General features: G+C 43.9%; 1 protein-coding gene across 5 annotated transcripts in view; it reads right to left on the bottom strand.

Annotated features, from left to right (window-relative positions):
* CCDC85A (coiled-coil domain containing 85A) overlaps positions 1-21,790 on the bottom strand; it is a 134,359-nt gene that overhangs the window by 58,170 nt on the left and 54,399 nt on the right. For 2 of the 5 annotated variants that reach the window (XM_021527517.3, XM_021527518.3), the window contains one exon: positions 6,392-8,370. In XM_021527517.3, the coding sequence (XP_021383192.1) occupies positions 8,281-8,370 (90 nt within the window). In that variant the 3' untranslated portion in view covers positions 6,392-8,280. Of the gene's footprint in view, positions 1-4,895; positions 4,969-6,391; positions 8,371-13,912; positions 14,033-21,790 lie in introns of those variants that run through there. The other 3 variants (XR_014953903.1, XM_021527516.3, XM_021527519.3) reach the window with 3 other exon arrangements.

Genomic DNA, 21,790 nt, shown 5'->3' with positions numbered 1-21,790 from the left:
GCCCAAGCTCCACACACCCAGAGTAAACCCCATACAGTGTTACCCCTCTCTACTGACTTGCAAGGTGAAATCGATTTTTAAACCTTTTTAATCACTACCTGTGACAATTTTCATGTAATTTACACTCCTCAGGAAATGGCAATAGACACACCAAAACACAAATAGAAATTGCATCATTTTGAGGTAGTTTTCCAGTCATTTATACCCATGAAATCCCAGTTAACAGGACTACGCCAGTAAAGCAGCAATAGCAACATAAATGGATTTGGTCCCTTTTTTTTTTTAAAGTGAATACCTGGTAAACCAGCATTAATTTTCTGGTTGGTTGGAATATTGTAAGGATCACTCAAGTAATTGAAAACAGAATAAAACCTTGGGTTTGTGTGCAGTTACAGTTCAGCACTGCAGTCATTTTTGCTGCCCTTTGGACATCTTTATATATCTGAAAAGAATGAAAAATCCTAAGACACATCTGAGCAGAGAGTTACTTTGGTTACACAGCTCTCTTCTAATACTATCCCTTAACTTACACAATTTCAGCTCCTCTTGTTCTGGCCACTGGAATTCTGAGGCAAGCAATATACAAAATAGGAATTAAAAATGTGGTTAATAGACAGTTTAGCCCAAAACCTTTTTGGAAGCATATTTAATTACTTCTAAAGAAGAAAAAGAAAAAAGCCTGCCTAATATTTCCTCCCCAGCCAAATGAATAGCATGGGGTAATTAGACTAAACATATTTCCCTTTTGCAATCACTGATTTATGGACTGTTTACATATTTTCCATGATGACAGAAAACTAAAATGCAGCAAATATGACTTAGAAACCATTTTTTATAACGTGCATTCAGAAAGTTTCCCTCAGTCTGTGACATCAACAGCTCCTGAGCTAGCCGCAGGTGGAGGCAAAATTATTTATGTAGATTCCATCCAGCCCAAGAAAAACCCTTTCCCTCTATGACACAAAGGACTGGAAATCTCCAAATTCCACTTTCCACCCCCCCCCCGCTCCAGACTCTCCCAGATCAGTATTTTCTGTATTTATGACGAGTACTTGTGCTGGGGGTGAAGGCCTGGTCCTGTGCTGGGGAGAACAGGGCTGTGAGGGAAGATGGCAGAGAAAGGGCTGTGAGGGGAGAGAGGGGAGAAGGGGGCCATGAGAGAGAGGAGCTATGAGGGGAGAATGGCACCATGAGGGGAGACGGCAGAGATGGGGCTGTGAGGGGAAAATGGGGTTGATGAGGAGAGAGAGAGGATTGTGTGAGGAAAGAGGGGAGCGAGAGAGGAATTAGGGGGAGAATGAGGCCATTGAGGGGGAAACAGGGCTGTGAGGAGACAGGGAGTAATGAGGGAAGAATGGGGCCGTGAGGGAGACTGAAAAAGATGGGGCTGCAAGGGGAATTGTGAGGGAAGATGGTGCCGTGAGGTAGGACGGGAGTTGTGAGGGGAGATGAGGCTCTGAAGGGGCTCTGAGGGGTGTACGAGGGGCGTGCTGCTCCTGCCAGTTCTCACTGCCCGGCTGCATCATGTGAAAAAGTCCACAATAAAAACCAGCTCCAGGGATCTGGGGGACAGAAACATCCCCAACAACCCCACTGTAAAAATCAGCTCTGGGAATCTGGGGGACCCCTCAACAACCCCTGCCCCGATCCCAGCAAATGAATCCTGGGACACAGCAGGACCAAGCCCTTGGTGCTTTCCACAAGCAAGCAAGGACATTTCCGACTGAGACCTCAGCATCAATTAATTAATTGAGATCCAAGATAAAACCTTATCAGCACCAGTCTAGGCACTGATCACTGGCTGCCTCTTCTCTCCATTGTTCCTTTTTCCTTCTAAGGTAGGGATATTAGCAGGGGAAAAGTCAAGCTGGCTGTCACATGGAGCTATTATCTGCAAAAAGAGAAGGCAGCTTCAAAAGAGCCACAGGAAGCAGCTAGGAAAGCTTCAAGTTGTCTACTTTTCATTTATTTGCATTTTTTTAAAACCAACTGCTCATTTTTACACCTGAAAATGCCTCCAAAGTGCCTTTAGAGAAGCACATTTATTGCTCTCTGCTGGCACATACCTGCCTTCCCATCCAGCTCAGTTTTCCATCAGCACTTGCAGAAACATTTTCCTGGACACAGTAAAGTTATTACTTAACATAATTCATAAGTACATATGGATTATGGATGCTCTGTATGGATATTCCTGCACTTTCCATTCTGTCAGGTTACCACCACAACTTCTTCCATGCCTCTTTGGCCTTGTTTGTCCATGGCTACAAATGTGGATAAGCTGCTCCAAGACAGCCCACATGAGCTGAACAATGCAGGAAGTTCATGTTTTGCAGCATAAAGTGAGAGTACCCAAGCAATACATTCAACTCCCAAAATACTCAGTGCAAAACTCTGAAATTCCTAGTGAGAAGCCAAAGAGATGCTGTAAAATGGCCACAACAGGCTTAAAAATAAAAACAAAAAGGAAGTGTGAAAATCATGCCAGAAAGCAGAAAACCCCCCAAAAACTCCACAGTTTTAACATCAGAACATACAAGAATTCTTGTAAGGAAGGCTTTAAAATGAGTTTCATAATTCATTGTGATTGAAGAAAAGGCCTTACTCATGACATCATTCATCTTACACCTAATTGTATGCACATGTTGGGGTTCCAGCCTGAAGCAATGGGTTAATTCTCCAATTATTTCACAGGATTAGAACTACTTTTTTTTTCTTTTCCCCAGAAAATGTAGTGTGATTGTGAAGCCCATCAAGACATGCTATTTCATAATTAATTCTAAATAAAAAGCAAATTCTCTCCTTTGTCTAAATAGTTTGCTTTGGCTCAGCTAGGAGCAGCAATTAGCAGGACAGCCTCCCTGAACACATTTGATCTGCTACAGTTTCCTGCTGTGGATCAGAAGAACAAACCTGATTTCACACAATCCATGGGGCTTATATTGGCTGGATGTGCTGTAATTAAAGTGATCTTTTTTTTCCCAAGGGCTTTGTTTATCTGCTTGTGCTTTCTCACAGAGAGGCATTCACGTACCTAATTTAGCACTTCGGTTGATTTACACTTCTGCTCTTTACCAGCTCCCTTTGTAGCATTTACTGTTTGTAGTTTGGTGCAGAAACTGGGACCCGCTGTCACTGGTGTTATAGGTCTGTTTTATTAGCAGAAGTAGAGGAACAGTTCCCATGGAAACATTTCCATGTTTCATGGTGTGCTTTTCCTGGGATTCTCAAGGTGGGGTAAGGTGGGCTCTGAGCCTTCCTAAATGGGAACATGCAGCACACTGTGGAAATTTCCCCTTCAGCAGGGGGAGGAAAAACCCGTATTTTTAGATTTTGTATTTCCTCCTTTATGAAGTCTAATACCTGTGAAAACAACCCCACACCACTGATTGATGTTCAGGCCAATCCCACTGCTCTGACAACAAACTGGATCCTACTTGGAAAGGCCACCTCCAAACCCAAGAAAACATCTTCCTTTCACTCTGAGATTTACACTTAAGCTGTGAGTGAAGCTGTGGTTTAACAGGGCTCAGCACACTGGTCTGAGCCAGGATGGCCTTCCTTGTGTCACACCATGGAGGACTTCCCAAGCTTCTTGGAAAAAAACTCTAAACATGCCATCAAACCCCTCCTGTTCCACAGTGGAGGTGTTCAGGTCTGGGAACACCACTGCTTACAAGCCAATCTGAGCCCCTAGCATTTACCAAGAGTGATGAGAAAAAGATAATGAAGTCACCTGTGAAAGGATTAAACCACCTTCTCTCTCCCTCAATGTTTGCCACACACAGGTGAGCTCATTGCAAATCAAATGTCCCCCATAAACACAGCATGAGATTCACCTGCAGCAGCCTGGCAGGGCAAGTCCCCATCCCCCTTCCCTTTGTACTCTTTCTTCCTGAGAAGCTGGCAATGGGCTCCCAGTGTTATTTTTTCCTTTATTTTTTTTTTATCTACAGCCTCACAAATATTTTTTAAACCTACTTCAACCTATACACAGTAATGAGGGGCAAAGAAACTTCAAACTTCAGGGCCACAGACAGTGCTTTGAAGATATCACTATAACAAGTTCTTATTCAAGAGGAGAGTAATTATCATGTTCTAACAAACATATTAAATAATTCAGTATTATTATTTTGGCAGTTCTTTGTGAACCAGGTGTTTTGGAAGCAGATTCAGACAGAAGCCTGTGATGCAGTCTCTGGGGTCCTTCCCCACAAGCCAGTAGCATGAGGAGAGCCACTAATGCTTGGACTAGGCTGGAGCTCCCCAGAGCCTGGCTCCAGTAAAGACCTCATATCAATATCACAGGACACTGTGGCTTTACTTATTTCTCATCATCACCATCAATTTTTCTGAATTTTAGAATTACTCACACAGAGCTGTCTGAGCTTTCACAGTTAAGGAAGATTCAAGTAAGGTTTCTGTCTCTGGTCTATGGTATCTTAAGCTTTTAAAACACAGTCATATTTTTATTTATGTAAGAGTATTCAAAAGTTTATTTTTCTTCACACTACCATCTCTGTGTTGCTTGACCCCTACCAATCCCACATAGTCTTGCTAAGCCTTCCCCTGCTCTGACCTTCCACACGTTGAAAATCTCAACTATGCCATGCTATTTCTGGGATTAAAAAACAGGAGGAGTCTGGAGTCACCAGGCAGGAGCTTTTTCTTTAAGAAAAGACTGATTCATTCCTCTGGCTGTTCCCCTTCCCCCTCACTCCCAGTGCTGTAGACCTGAGTTTCCAGCTCTGGCAAACACCACCTCACAATCCTCTCTTGTATGTGCTAGAAAGTACCATAACCACAAATCAGCCCAGCAAATCCCTGTTTGCTGCTTGATTAATTAATGTAGAGCCTATATTTACTCATTCCAGGCAGAGCTGCTATCAAGTTCTTACCTTAGGGATCTTGGATGACCAGAGTTGCAGTTTTATGCTGGTTTGGGGACATTCATGGCTGGTTCACCTTAGCCTGGAAAATACAAGTGTGGAGACAGAGATTTTGGCGGTCCATGCCCAGCACCACTTTAAAAAAAGCCATTTTCTTCTGTATCAAAGTCGTGAGATCAGTATAAATAATTCACACAACCCTAGGACTTACTTCAAAAACATTTGGGGAATTAAACAAACCAGTGCCCTGGCATGGCTGGTATTTGCTGGGGGGCAACACAGAGAGCCTGGGGAGCATTTGGTGTTTGAGAAGTTTTGGTAGCACAAAGGAGCGCTGGGCCAGGCGCTGTCCCCAGGCCACAGAGGCTGTTTGGGCTAGTTCTGCTCAAAACATTACAAAGGGCATTCTGGCTTCATGCCACGTTCATAAACACGTCCATCAACTGCAGCTTTGGGGAACAGGCTCTACTGAAACCAGTCACTTGCTGAAAACAAAGTGCCATTCTTTACCTTCTAACCCTTCAGCAAAGCAGCTTCCCTGCAGTACAGAAGGTAAAATCCACTCCATACATCCACTACACAAGTGCTATTTAAAATTCACTCTCACAATGAATTTATAGTTCATTCAAGCTCAGCTCAGATCCTGGGAAAGGCCCTGTAACAACATGTGCAAATCTTCAACCAAAGCAGAATTCTGCTAAAAACAACTGCACAAAGAGTCCACAAGGCTTGACACAGTTGCATTTCACTGAAAAAGGCTTAACCACAGGGGCAGGGAGCAAGACAGAGGAGCTATAGGTCCCCAAGTACTACAGCAATTTTTATTCATTAGCACTGAGGCATTTCAACAGGCTACAGACTCTCACAAGAGCACTGACCCCCTTTCTCCACACACTACCCACTTTCTCCCCTTAGGAAGGTGCATTATAAGGAGGTCCCATGGGATTTATTAGATTAAAGATATTGATTGTACTAAATATCTCTTTTCTCCAGAAAATTCAGTGAAAGTTCTCTGCTCTGCAGTAAGAGCCAGCCCTTTCCCCTGGCCCACACAAGCTCATCCTGGGACAGGGATGCAGTGACTCACAAGGCCACCAACACATTCTAGAACACTGCTAGCCCCACCAGAACCCTTACCTGAACAAGAAGGCTCCAGGAGCTCTACATTCTCCTGTTCACACCTCAAGACTACTCTGTGAGGAGGGCAAGAAGAAAGAACCAGCACAGCTCTCCTGGGGCTGCAGACACAGCACAGCTGAGGACTGAATGAGTTGCACCTGGTCACAACCCCCCTGCATAGCTACCCATAGCTATTCCTTGTTTAGCAGAAAACAGCAAAGCAACTTCACATTGCTGGGATTTTTTAAAGACACCTGGCAAGAAAATGAAGAAAAATCTACAGTGTGCTGATAATTTCTCAACCAAGCAGGAAACGTTTTCAATGGCTCCTGCCTGTAAGCCCAAGCAGCTCAGAGCTTCAGTGAGTAAAGGAGAGCAAACAAGGGTGGGATTCTATAATTTATTACTGTTGCTAAGATGAACACAATACTTGATACCCCATCGTATGCAGAACTGTAAAAAAATAGTTTTAATACAGTATCAAAATTTACACAAGTGTAGTGTCAAAAGACCAGTGTCCCTCACTTGGCCCCTGCACGTCAGAGTTGAGGCACAAGTACAGGTGTTACAGCTCTTCATACATACAGAGAGATAGGAATACAACAATTGAAATTGAACTCTGCAAACAATATAGGGGAGAAAACAACCTAGGAAAAGAACAGATAGCTGTCTGGGCTGGGGGTTATATCAGAAACCACGCAGGAGAGCAATGGTTCAAAACAGAACACTAGAGTCAACTCAAGGAGAAGCAGTGAACAGGAATTTTCTCAAGCAACTCTGGATCAGAGGTCTTACATTGAATGGTACCAAGTGAAAATAACAACAGAAACCAACATAATTACTGCTGCAAATTAACACACTTTTTCTGAAGACAGATAGCAGATTTACATCATACTCCTATATAACAAAAGATTGTACAGCAACAGAGCTACATTTTACTGCAAATAGTCCACAGATACAGTCCAAGCTCAGTAAAACAGAAGTTCTGACTTTGGCTCAAATCTTAGTAACCAAGAACAAACCAGAAACCAAAGAATTGTTGCATTCCTATTTTTTAAAATTAATTTCTATTAGTGTTTTTGATACTCAGCTATGGTAAAAAGTTAAGCAACAGCATTCAGTCACAAGCCTGTTGCACATTCATACATGAAACTATCATTGCTTTAAGATATACACAAAATATCTATTGTTGTAATTCAATACACACAACTAGGATCATACATAGAGATAAAAATAAACTAAGCACATCTAGGGCGCCGTCTGGTCAAATCTCAGGCAATTTGAACAAGAGCTTTCTGCCTCACAATAATGAAAGACATGCTCTGAGGATAATAAAACCTTTTTCTTTGAAAGAACGCTACAGTGGCAAGAAAAGCTTTTTTTATAATGCAGTGCAATCTTTTAGATCCTTGTAGGCTCTTGTTAAACAAACCAGCATGTCTCTAAATTAAACAGTAGAAATTAGCATCCTGACAATTGGAATATAATTTCCAAAATAAATTCTAATGGAAATCCTGACTAGAGACCTGTAATAATGATGCCTAAGTATTCTGTTCATTAAAGGGCTGTTCATTAAACACCTTACACCTCTTCAGAAGATGTGCATCAAAGTGAATCAAAAAGAAAGCTATCTTAACTTTCATTTAGAAAGAAATTGTGGATCACTACAAGTACTGTAGTTATGCTACACTACCGGCTGGCTAGGACTTTATGATCTTTTAGCACCTCCAAAGGCAGGTATTCTACCAAAGCAAAAAAATCACCTGGAAATTGCCTAAGCACCATTAACAGATCCTTTACAGACTGAAGTGTGAGTTACTAACAAGCGACTTTCTCAAACCTGCGGAGACCAAAGGCACAGTTTATCAGTGTCTCTCCAGTCTGCTGAAAAACCTCTCTCAAATCCAGTGGAAAACTCATTCAGACCTATCAGAGATTCACTGTAATTAACCAAAATAAAACTTATTTCGCATAACGCCTGCAGAATCCCAAATATCTTTTGGTTAGGATGGCAATACCTCAGTGCTTCTAGGGGTGGAGTGTTGCAGTGAGGGTGCAGAGCTTCATTAGCTGGGATATTGGAACAGCAGGATTGGGGGACACTGCCACACGGCTCCCCACCAGACCCCTGTGCAGAATGTCCCCCCTTTCCAGCAGTCTCTTGCAGTGCAGATCCCCGTCGTCAGCTGGGAATTGCGGCAGACACAGGCAGTGCTTCCCCTCTCCTGGGCAGTTCAGACAGTGCTCTTCAGAGAGAGGATGTGCTCAGGGCTTCTTACATGGGTCCTTTGTACTGATTTCCTGACAAGTGTTGTCTAATTCCAGGGCACGACCCTGCAGCATCTCCAAGTTTCCTCCACACAACCTAGAGGAAGGGATGGAAAGAGAGCTCATTATTCTCAGTTAAGGAGCACTGGTGCTCCTATGGACATGCATCTGGAATGCCACAGCTCAGCCCACACACCATGCAGCACAGCTAGGACACAGGGCAGGGACACACAACAGGAGCAGAGACTGTCTCTCAAAGGACAAAACATTCCTTCTGAACACGGAAAGCACATGCTGCCAGGTAAAAATTATTAAAAACAGGAATACATGAACTGGCACATGCATCACTGGGATATTTTACACTCCACACACAAGACTGAGGGTATTTGCAGACCTCAATAGAAACTCTGTCCAACTAGTTCCCCAACATTGCAGAATGTGATTCAGAAGCACAAAGATCCATCCAGAGGTGTCTAAATGTCTCCAGTTTAAAACCCACAGAGCAGTTTTCTATTGCAAATGGTTTACTTGTTATCTTAAAATCAAGCAAGGCTTTAGAAGTGTTTACTCCATTAGTTCTTCCTTGAGGTCAGAGCAATTTGTGCCTGCACTTGTGCTATACTTTGCTTAACACCCACATTACAATACTGGAATTAAATAGGCAGAGAAGTGATACCCTCCAACACCCAGGGAAGTATTTTATAATGATTTATAGAAATGTTGATAGAAAAGAAGCACAAGACCAATAGCTTGTGTCATGTCCCCAGGCCTCCCAGGACCACTAGCGACAAGAATGGTGATTCCTATCAATTGTATCACAATTTCAGATTATTTTTTTGGTAACTGATACTAGATCACCCACTAATCTCCAGGAAAAGAGCAATATGACTGTCAAGGGACTTAAGAGCTGTTTTCCATTGTCATCATTCATTATTTGTATTTTACCAGTGCCTAAAGTCCAGCAGTGTACCGACTCTGCATTAGCTGGCACTGAATAAAAACAAAGGATCTGGATCCTGGGAAGTTGACATCCTGAAATGGTAGTTCCTGTAGCTGATGAGCAAAGGCAGAACAAACCCAAGGTCCTACTGTGATTCTGTGCAAGAGATGGGAAAATAACCCAGTTTTGCTGAGCTTTGGCTGAAGAAAACATGAGCTTAAGCATGAAAACCAGAAACACTTTAGACTGGAAGCAACATGGCTACAGTGCTAAAGCACAGGGCCAAACAAAGTCAAGTCTTTAAAGGGAGCTGTCTTTTAATTCCAACGAGTGGGAATGACCCAAACACTGCAAACTTGTCATATGACCAAAGTGTTGCAGCCAGGAATCCCAAGTCACCATCATAAAAAATGTGTGTGTTCACTGAGCAGTGAAACACAGCATGAAAAATGGGGGTTCAGTGATACCTCCCAAATTGGGTGTCTGTGGCACAGCCAGGCTGGATCTGACTATTCTTTCCAACTTCTGGTTCTTGATCTTCCTAACTTAATACTTGCAAAGAGAAAGATCTCCTGGGCAGTTTTTGTGAGAAGGCACATTGTACCTAGCCATGACTTTCAACAATTTTTCTTCTCAGTAAATATTAAGACAATATTTACCATGCAGCTAATGCTGACACAGTAATAAACCAGGGGGTGACTCTTCCCAAAGTCCCTTGTCCCAGCTGAATGAGTAGCCCCTGATTGCTAGGAAGGGACAAACCCATACAAGAGAGCCCTGTCCTAAGCACAAGTGACAAGTTGGGGTCAAAATGTCACTCAAAAAAATCCCAAATTTCAGCAGAAACCTCACCTAAAGGACAGCTGTGAGCTTCACAGTGCAGCTACAGAGATTGCTTTTTAGCTTACTTCCAACACAGCTGAGTGCCAGGATGCAGGAATGTGCCTGGAAGCCAGGCAGGAACCTGCACCCAACTGCAGGTGTGACCCATCAGATCTGTTGGCTGCAGCAGCATTCCAGCCCTGTGGGACTCCATGAGCAGCAGGAAATACCCCTGGAATTCTCAGCTCCCTGAGCTCTCCTGCCCAGCTACACCCATAATCCAAACTGGTGTGTCCCACCTTCCCTTGGCCTCCCTTCCAAAGTGAATTGCAAGCAAAACTTCCCAATAACCTGAGAAAATCATGAATAAAACCCCTCCAGACATTCCTGTGCTTTGGAATTATCCATGCTCTCTAATACGCCATGAACTACCTCTAAACCTGCTGCCACATGTGGCTACATTCTCAAAAGGCATTACAAGCTTATAAATGTAAAGCAAAACCATTCCCAAATACATTGTTGATAAGGAGGCACCAATTCCATACCAGCACAATCATATATCACCACAAAATTCCTACAGAATGATTTACACATCTATATTTGCATTTTGCAATATTTTGGTACCAGATTGCATTTTGGTACCAGTCAAAACCACACTTCAAAATTCTGGAGCTCAAAGTGAAACTTGTCATCATTCCACTGTTTTCGCAGGCAACACAATGCCATGGCAAATGTTTCCTGTGAAAAACCCACAGTGCATCAGGCTGCAGCTAAACACTGAGTTACGGCCTGGCAGGAATTGCAAGGAGAATGTAAAAGAAAAGAAACATTATAATCAGTTAATCACAAATCCCCTGTGCTTTTAATGTGGACTGGGTGGGTGTAAAAGACAAAACCAGAAAGGAAATAACCAACTATTTAAAAAGTATAACAATATATCAATAGTCAAATCAGGCACAGATTAGAAGAGTCAGAGGAAAAGGGAGCATTTCAATGCAGAGGGAGCATTTCAGCAACAGAGCTTTGAATGGCTGGGGAACAAAGGGACAAGGTGGGATACAAGTATATATTTGAGATTTACACAAAGGAAGTGATAATGTCAAATTGAGCATTTTGGAAATGGCATTACTTACTTCACAAGAATTTTAATGGGTTTCTATTAAATATGTATAACTTCCAAACTGGGGTTTTATCCATAAATTGTGAATGAATATCATAGGCAGAAAAATACAAAATGGCCATTGTTCAGGTGGGGAAACTGAGGCTGTCAGACTTTATCACACTTGTCAAGTTTTATTCTTATGAAGGATAAATTCAGGTCAGCTGAGTCATACTGGACTTTATCCCAGATATATTATACACATAGATTTTTCTGATCAATACTAACCCATAGGTTACCACTACAGTATTCCTAATGAAACAGTAATTACCTTACAGAAACAATAATTTACTTAATTTCCATATAAAATCTTCAAGGGTGTACTGTCAGCATTTAAACCAAGATTACTCTGCATCTTCAGGTGATTCCAGGCTCAATATGGAACGGAAAATTAAATACCTTAAACTTACCCTGCATGTTTTTCCAGCTGTCTGAGTGCAAAGCAAATCTGTATGGAGTACCACAAGCAGTTTGGTCAGATACAAGTGGCCCAGGCATGGGGACACACACATGGCAAATTCTTCCAACCATCCTGCCTGGCAGAGCATGTCATGGAAGACCCTTAGCCAACCAGCTGGGTGCCAAAGATCTGCTCTTGTTCCCCACTTCTTCCACCAGAAGGAGAATCGAGACAATTGTTTAATTTTTTTTTCATTTTTTTTCAAAGCCAGGAAGACAACAGCAGTATTTTAACAACACCCTCCTCTGTTTCCTAATGGAAATGTCCCTTTAAAACATATTCCTGCTCTTCAGGTCTCTTGCTGTGCACAAGTGGTTGCACTAACAATGAGGTTTTATATCAGAGATTATTTCTTTATTGCAGGAATTCCAAGTTGCCAAATTAGTACAGAAAAGCAGGCTCCTGGTGCTGGCTGGTTCTTCCTCCTGCACTCGATTCTGCAGAGTGTGCATTCCCCAGAAAAGTGGGAACAAACCCATGTGTCCACCCTGGGAAACAGCAGGGTCTGCTCCCTGACTGCGAATGGGGAAGTTGGGCAGTCTGTGAGCTGACAGTTCACTCTTCATTTGGATACAACACTTCATTTATATCAATTGCTGCAGTACCGCCTAGTGAACTTAAAGCTCAGCTTTCACATCATATTGAACTAAACTCTGTGTATTTCTTATCAATCCATTTCAGCAAGCAAAGCATCAGCTGTTGTTCTAATATTTTGCTTACACAGACCAGCTGTTATTACAGGTTGTCAAAAGCACCTTGTTAAATGCTCTCTTCAGGGAAGAGCCTTTACCAAGGGGGATTTTAAGAGAACTACAAAAGGCTTTTTTCCATAATGACACATGATCTCTTGACAAAATTACCCAGCATAGCTTTATTTTCTAGGCAGCAGCAGGTGAAATATATGGAAGATGCAGAGAGGACCTGGAGCACTCTGACCCAGGCATTCCTTGGGAGCTGGGAAGGTTGTACAAGGGTGAGAATGGTGCATTCCTGGGCAGAGTGCTACTGCCAGGGACATGGCTGGGGTGGCCACCACAGAGGGGACATGACAGTGAGGGCACCAGGAGAGGGGCTGGGGTACTCTCTGTTGCCTCTCCCCTCTGGATGCCAGGAAAACAGGTGAGGTGGCTGCAGGAAGTGCTGCTGTGCCCGGGGGCTGTGTTACAGGAAGGGATCTGATGGCTGTAAGTTGTGCTGGGTTCACTTGCATAAACCCATTTCCTCAGGCTCCACCAAGGAGAAGCCAGTGTCACCTAGCCTGAGGAGCACAATCACACTGTGCAGGAACTCAGATGTTCAGGTAAGTCAACAGCACTGCTGAGCTCAAAACCAGAGCAAATGTCTGCAGAAGTCCCTTCCAGAAAGAGGGCAAACCTCCCCCACCAAGTATGTCCCTCCAATACCTGTACGAGTATGTAATAACACCCAATTAACCTAAAGCAGGTTAGAAATGAGTAAAGCACAGGAGAGAAGAGGTGATCAAAACCCCAAACAGCCACAACTGAGACAGCACTGGGAGAGAGGAATACACAGCCCTCACTCTGCTCAGCTCTCCCTCAGTTTTATTCCCCTCCAGAGGAACACCTACACCACTGGTGCCTGTGCTGCAGTGAGATAGTGAACTCAACCACTTGTCTCAGGTCACCGCATAAACCTTGGAATCTTTAACACTTTCTAAGTTTCTTTAATTGCAACTATTTTTCTGCTGACAAAAAGGAGAACTTGAAACTTTACGCCTCTGGTTACTTGTCTCAACTGCTGTGTCTCAATGCCATGCAGGCCTTTGCAATCCAGCCCTCACTTCAGAGTAAAACACATCTGTTCCCAAGGGAGTTTCAACACTGACCCTGGGATTGCAGTCTTTGCTATTTTTAACACAAATATACTGTGTGCTTTGGCTTTATCTCTGCATTAAAATCTTTCAGCACAGGTTACAGGAATCCCTTGTAGTCCACTGGAGTACAAACATGCATACTCAATGAAAGACTTCCTTATTCAGCAAAACACCACTTCCAGCCTCAAAGAAAAACTACAAATGTAACATGGAAAAGCAGCTACAGCTGGAATCAACACAGCTGAGATGGCTGGACCCCTCAGGAAACACATAGTCCACAGATGCAATGAGTGACAAACAAAACAACTCCACTCATGACAGTAACATCCTGGTGGTGCCCACAGGGATGTTGCCAGGACAATACACACGTGTTGAGGGACAGACAGGACGTTTTGCATGGACTGTACCAGAGGAGCAGCATTACCTTCAGAGCATTTACCACTGAGTCAGACTGCTGAGAGGCTGAGCCATGTCCACTGATGTTGGCTGGCTCGTTTGCAGAGCAGTGACTCCCCTCCGCCCCTCCTGGCATCCTAATGGCATCCTTCGCAAAAAATTAAACACTATTTAATACACAAAAAGCTTGGTCACTGATTAAAACAGATGTCAGTTATTCGTTGTTCATTTGCAAAAGGCTGAGAAGTGCTGAAGGTGTGTGTTACTCCAAAGCCCCCCTTTCTCCGTTCCACAGTAACCCAGGGTCACTTGAGGCAGAGTGGGTGGCACTGCTTAGTGTCACCCAAACGCTCTGGCCCTCAAGGGCGTCTCCCTGGAAAAATCAGGACATAGTAACAAAATTTCTTATATGTGTACATTGCCTCACAGAAGTGCTACAAAGTTTAGTGAGATAATTTCAACCTCAGTGTAAGGTTTTTAGGTCTAATTTTATCTCCGTAATTCTGGAGGTTGTTCCTTCAGCAGAACTCTTATTTTTGAACGTTGCTGCGAGGTTTGCAACACAAGCTGAGTGGCAGCCGACCAGGGAAGGAGTCAGGAGCTCCAGGCTGCCAGCTCCCTCCTTCCCTGCCTCCAGTTCCTCCAAGCAAGGCCATGGCCCCCTTGGCCTGAGAGATGTCAACTTGTCCCCAGCAGCGACAGCCTCAGGGCTTTGTCCTCCCAGTGGACACCTGGAAGGGCTCTTCAAGACACTGCTAAAAAAACGCAAGCTACCTAAACTCTTCCAGCCCAGTCACCTCCAACTTTGCAGGATGTAAAGCATCTCCTGTAACCTGAGCAAGCAGGCGGCTCTGAAGGAATGCTAAAAATAGTCTTGCTGCATCAGTGGGCAGCAATGTGAGAGCTGCAGCTGTAGGGACTGCCCTAGCCCCGCTCCCACCCCGCCCTGCTCTTCCCTTTCATTCCTCATGTAGAACTTCGGGGTAAAAAAAAAAAAAAAAAAAGAAAAAGAAAAAGAGAGAGAGAAATACAAAGAAACAAAACGGTTCAAAGACCGAGGGAATAATGTAGCAGTAATTCCTGCTGGAATGTGTGGGAAATGCATTTCTGAAGGAAAAATAATGACAGTGGAAAAGTGGAAAGAGCCTCTGATGAGGATCAGTGCCCCATGTGCAGTCATTTGCCCTGCTGAGCAAGCACATAGTGCAGGGCAGAGATTTTGGGGGCTGTCTCTAATCTAAACAATAGGAAAAGATGAAGGTGAGTGTGGGAGAAAAAGGGCAAAGAGCAAAGACACGAGGCTGAACTTCACAGATCCAGTTTGCCTGAAAATTCATTGGAAAGTAACCCAGACCAAAGCTAGTTCCTAATGCTCTTGGGATATGCTAAGGCCACTGTAAGCAATAGTGCAGGCTCAGAGCAATACCAAGGGGCAGAGAGAACCCTCCCAGCCACCCAACACATCAACTTGACCCCCACAGTCATCTGGACTGGACCTCACATATCTTAAAAAAACACTTAAAAAATTAAATACATTAAAAAGCACCAAACCCCAGAATGCTGCATATGCTAAACCCATAGAAAAGGTACATTAAGCCAGAATCTGAAACCTCATTTCATAGACAAATTTGTCCTCCTGCCAAGCACTGGATCCATGTAGCTCATTAGAGTGGGCACTAATGGATCTCATAACCAGGCTGACAAAGCTGCACACACTCAAGGCTGTGCAGGGCAGCATCCTGCAATCCTCCCAGCAAGGACTAGGAGCAGTTTGCTGTGAGGTATGGGAGGGGGTTTAGGACTTATTTTGCTTTGGGAAGGATTTATAGATCTGTTAGTGACTGGCCAGACTTAATGCTGTACTTTGAGAAAGGAAATTAAAGTTTAAGAAAAAGGGGTAATAAAGCAGATTGTAACAAGTCTGGGTTAGTATAAATTCAGTCTGTCAGCTTTGGAGCTTTTACCAATTAAAATATTCTGTTTCTTTACTAATTCCAGAGGCAGGAAATATTTTGGTCAGTTTTGAATGGAAAATAGAAATATTGCCATTAAAATGCAGAGAAAATGAGTACTGACTAGACATGTAAAGCCTCCTGAACACAATAAAATCCAAACCTCATGCAAGTGGTGCTGCTCTCAGAGTTCAAGCCTTCCTCCAGGCAGTTGTGTTCCACAGCCTCTTCCCTGCCAAATGTAGCACATTTTTGTCTCCTTTCATGAGAATGAGAAACTTGTGAACACAATGCTTCAAGCAGCCAACACATACTGGTATGAGACTGAAAATTATTATTTCCCCTGTGGACATCTTTCTCCTTCCTTTCCCTGTCCTTGATAAGAGACATAAGTTTTCTTGAAAAAGTAAGGCAGATTTTGCAGCCCTGAAGGCCCTTCACCAGCTCAGGGATTTCTCATGCCAGGTGAGGCCACTCCACTGAGGTAGTAAAGCTTCTGCCTCCCTTGGAGGAAGCTTATTCCAGGGGATGAGGGCGATGCCTAGCCTGAGCATGGGCCCTATGAGCTGGAGACACTCCAGCATTGCTGTTAGGAGTTCCAGAGGCAGGGAAGCAAAGCAGAAGGAAAAGACATTTTGCCAAAGCATGGGGCCTTGGGGGACAAGGAACTGAGTTCTGCAGAGCCTCTGGCACAGCTGCTGCTTCCCAGAGAGAGCAGGGACACATTTCACCTTCCACCAAAACCTGCCCTTGGTGTCCTTGCACTGAGGCCCCTGTCACTGCCCAGCCCTGAGTACAACTGGATCCTGAACAGGACCTCGAGGATGGGAAGAGCAATCTTCTCCCTTCCTCCTCCTCCCTAGCTCCACACAGCACCTGCATCTAGCCACTGGAAGCATATTCCCTGTGACAGATCTTTTCTTATCTGGTGACAAACAGTGAAAGTGGATCCAAATCAGACAGGAAGGATGAAGCCATAGCTCAGTAGTGTTGAAAGCTCTAAAAACTTTAAAAATCTGGAGTAATTGTGAACAAACAACTGTATAACATCAGCACCTGAGAAATCATTTACTTTTTTGCTCATCTCACACAGCCAGCCTTCCCTACTGGCCCTGGCCAGCCCTTGTGCCCAAGCATAGCAGTGTGCACATGGCCTCTTCTGAGCCTACAGGGATCTGTGTGCAGGTCATCCCACTGCAGAGAGCAGATAAAACCCACACTATATCCCGTGTATGTCTTCCCACAAAGATCAGAATCCCTGAATGCAAAGATCCATTTGCTGTTAGATGTAAATCTACAAAATATCTAATGCCAAAACGTGACTCTTGTGAATAGAAAGAACAGGAAATCTGACTCAGCCCTGTAATATCACCTAAAAAAAGCCCAAATGAATGGAAATTTAGCATTTCACTCACACTAACTGCAAAATGTTACTACTCAGGCCATTTTCCCACAGTGCCAGAGGTAAACCCTGCCCTGTACCCTGGTCAGGGTCAGAATAAAGACCCCTGTGTGAAACAGGGTATTTTGTGATGGAGAGAATTAATCATGACCTTTTCTACTTAAGTCAGTAGAAAGTTCCATTTTTTCAGTCTGTATTGTTGAAAAGGACAGTCATGAATGAAAGCCACTGTAGTGCCCAGCCCAGTGTCCAGCTCAGTCCATAGGAGTCCATGTGCCAGCCCCTCCAGAGGTGCCTGGCACACAGGGAGAGCCAGGAAGGGAAAAGCAGTCCATGACTGCCTCAAGGACACTCACAGTCACATCATCAAAGCTTCCAAGAGAGCAGGATTTTCCTGCCTGCTGGGTACTGCTTGTTCACTCACCATCCAAGCCCTACCTCATTGTGCAGCAGCCTCTTATCCTAGAGGCAAGTGGTTTACTGGGAAGCAGATCCTTCCTGCTGGGTAGCTGCCACACCAGTTCAATCACTACCTGATTTTCAAAGGTTTTTTTCCTGATTTCCCCAGCCCTCATTTTCCCTGTACAGCTCAAAGCAAACACAGACCGTGTTTGTCAGCGTGTTTCAAACAGGCAGGAGAAAGGAAAACCAGAAAGCAATAACTGCAGCATGTTGCTCTGCTGGATTAATAACACACTAAAGAAAACAGTGACATTTTTTTAGGGAACATTCCTGTCAATTAAAGTACCTAATCTTCAAACACTGCAGTTTTTCAGCTGTCCTCAAAGACCTCAGCAGAAACCTGCTGTCAAAATCCACACACTCTCACAGTGGGTTGGAGACAGACTCAGATTTTTGAGTGGCCAAAACCATTGCTGGCTTCGCCCCCTCAGAAACAGCCATTTCCAATAAACCCTTCAGAAACCTCTTTTGATAATGAACAGGTAAGAGGAAAATGTTCTGGGCTGTGGCAGTTCCACACCTTGGAGGCTACACATGTAAAATCCAGATGATTCCATGGAGTCTACTAAAAAATCCCAAGGACAAAGTAATTCCAGACTTTTTGAGTAATAACTAGAAAAAAGCACTATCTGTCCTCTGAGAGCTGCAATTCTCTGTAGTCCAAGTTTTTCTTGAATTTGTGTCTTGGTAAGTTGAAGCTCATGAACTCGTGTCTTCCAGCACAACGGACACCCTGAGATAAAGGCTCTGCCCAGAACCTCAGCTGCTGGGAACTGGAGCCCTTTACTAATGGCCTATTAATTTACACTGGGGATGGGAGCACATGAAGGAACTGGGTGGGTGGATGCTCTTGATTCACTTTCTTTCAGCAAATATTTGATGACATAATTAGGAAACATCAGTTTGTTCAATGGCTTTTAATTACAGTTTGGTTGAAGGATTTCCTATTCTACATGCTAAGGAAGTCAGGAGAAAAACACTATGGGACTGCAAGTGACACAGATTTTAGGAAAAAGAACACTAACCAAACAGTTCCCATCTCTAATTAGATTTATAATTTATAAATGTCATGAAAAGGGAAAATATAAAACACAGACCTCAATGAAAGATTTTTGAAAGATTTGGAAGTGGGTTGAAATAAAATGTGATAATCTAATGGAAGGGGGAAGAAAGAAGAAAATGGAAATGTTGGAAGAGCTTAAAAATAAACTAATGTGTGCCAAAGAGTCACACCTGCCATTTTCCAGTTTAACATACCAGGACTGGCATGGACTAACAAGGATGCAAACCCCATAAAAAGGGGCCTGAATCAATAGTGTAAGTGAAATAAATACAGCAAAAAGAGATGGAAAAGGACCAAAAGCCTTGGAAAGGCAAGAATGAGGAAACAGAGGCAGGAGAGCCCAGATGAGAGGGAGCAGAAGGGCTTGAGTTGAGCCCAGCACCAGAACTGCCTCCTGGTCCAGGAGCTCACTCCCCGCATTCCAGCTCCAGTCCCCCTGGCACTTTGTCTGCAGCATCCTGGCAATGTTTTCCCTCCCCTTCACTGAAAGGGAAAGCTGAATTGCAAGGACAAAGAGCTGGAAGGGGAAAAGTCTCCTCCTTCTCCCATGAAACAAATAAGAACTGAAGCAATTTAAATTGGGTGACTTGCCAAGTTTGTCTTTTGCAAATGCACTCACTGTCATTATATGACAGATGTCCACATTCCCAGAGCATTTCAGCTGAGCTGATCAGCCCTGAAATACCACCCCTACAAAAACTCAGGGATATCTTCAGCTAATTGACATGTGGATGCCAGATCCTGCTCTGGCTTCTCCCAGCAAAAGACATAGGGAGCAGTTATGCACCACAGCGAGTCTGGGAAAACACTCCTCTTTCCAGGCCTCTGAAGATACTCACTGACATAACAGGGCTGTCACAGCTCAGGGTGCTGCAACTGGGATCCAAATCTAATCTTTGATCCCTAAATATTTTATCAATTATCTCTGAGCATCTTCATTACAACAGAATAGGTGTTATGTCCTGATGTAGCGGACCAGTGTGATAAGATCTGAATGGTAGAGGAAGATTTAGGGTTTTATTAACAGGAAGGCTTTAGGGATGGCTTCCCAGTTCTCAGCCCTCCAGCTCAGTGTAAATGGGATACATATTCAAGAAGGAAGAAAAAATGCCCTGTCCACCCTGTACTGCTGATGGGGAGGAGATAGAGAAAATCAGGAGTAAAGCTGAGCCAGGGAAGTAGGGAGCAGTGAGGGGAAAGTGTTTTAAGATTTAGTTTCTATTTCTCATTATCCTACTCTGATTAGAGTGGCAATGAATTAAATGAATTTCTCCAGGCCAAGTCTGTTCTGCCCATGACAGTAACTGGGGAGTGATCTGTCCCTGTCCTTATCTCAACCCATGAGCCTTCCACTGTGTTTTTCCCCTGACCAGCTGAGGAAGGGACTGATGGAGCAGCTTTTGGGGGGGCACCTAGCCTCCAGCCAGGGTCAACATGCTGTAGGTAGTTAGAGCATTGCTGATGATGCATTTTCCCTTTTCAACGTCAGCTGCACAGCCCGATTCCCAGTGGTGCTGAAGTTCCATGTGTGTTTTCAGTCAGCAGAAGGCACTGCCAGAGCTCATGTGTTGCTCCTGCCTCAGCCCCACTGGGAGCTACTCCGGCCTGAACTCCATCCAGCTAACCAGAAACGTTCTTGCTCAAGCCCTGCAGCCCCCAGGCCCTGCTGTCCACAGCCTTGCCCACAGGAGTGTTTCAGGGGCACCACTGTAAGCTGCTCACCCCTTGGCCTGACCACAGCCAGCACAGTCTGGCATTCCCAATAGAAGACCCAGCTGCATGCCATAAATCTTGAAAAGTAACTGCTTTCTTGTTCAAAAGTCCTGTTTGTGGCCAGAAACTGAAAGGGTCTGGATCATATCTTGTTATTGGAGAGAAGGAAAACAGAACATCAACAGCAAAAGAACAGCTCTCACCAAAACTGCAACTTACGGCTCCTTGTACTCTGAAACCCCCTCCGATGCTCTGAACCACCTTCTCAACCACTGTGCAGCACAGCAAGAGACATTAACAGGCTTAAGTGAATATTCCCATTTTTACACCTTTTCTATTACCTGGTCAAACTAAAATATTGACTCAGCGATGGTACTGCAATTCCCCTGACAAAGCAGCCCTTTGGTACAGCAGAGAGAGCTGAAACTCAGGTTCCATTTGAACAGCAATGGCAGCACTTAAAACCATTTGCTTTAGAAATGGCCTTGCCCCTAAATATTAATAAAATCTTTACATTAGAGGTCTGTGGGGTTTTGAAAAGAAAACTAATACATATGGAGAGAGACAAACAAAGCAAAAGAAATTAGAAAAGAACCACATCTAAGTGAAAGAGGAACAGAATGATTTGTCTGGAGAGGTGTCAACAAATGTGTCAGTGCATTTCCATGAGTGACACATAAGCAGAAAAGAGGGAGAAGAAAGGACCTTGAAAGCAGAAAGGGAAAAGAAGGAAAGCATGGCAGGAGGAGAGAAAAAAGCCTGAGACAAGGCCAGGGCTCTTCAGCAGAGACAGCAGAGGTTCCACACTCACGACTGTGAGTTCTCACCTCCCTCCTAAGTGCCAAACCCTCCCAGTCCTCCAGCACCCCATCAGAGAGGGACTATGCAAAAGCAAAAGCAAAAGGCATCTCTCACAGAGGCAGTCCTGAAATTTTAAGGCAGTACACTGTAACTAATAAGAGCTGTGCCAAAAACCTTCATCAGTTGTGGAGCTTGTTGTAAATTTTCAGTTTATTTGTCAAAAGCACTTGGCTTGGCTTCATGCCCAACAAACTCCCATTCCTCCCATTAAATGGAATGAGTTTATGCATTTCCATCCTGCATCCTTCTCTTTGTGACAGGACCTGATCACCACTGAGGTGAGCATGTGCAAGGTGGGACCCACAGGAATAACAAACCTCCAAAACAAGCTCAGGCAATTGTAACACTGAGGTGATGAGAGCAAAGTCAGAATAAGCTTGGTGTCTACACTTCCTTCCTCTTCCCAAAGCCATGACTTCAACCAGGAGGAAAAGTAAAATATGTCAGGAAATG

This window comes from Lonchura striata, chromosome 3 (genome assembly GCF_050655825.1).
Source record: "Lonchura striata isolate lonStrDom1 chromosome 3, ASM5065582v1, whole genome shotgun sequence".
NCBI classification, from domain to species: domain Eukaryota; kingdom Metazoa; phylum Chordata; class Aves; order Passeriformes; family Estrildidae; genus Lonchura; species Lonchura striata.
This window is presented reverse-complemented; position numbering and strand designations above follow the sequence as displayed.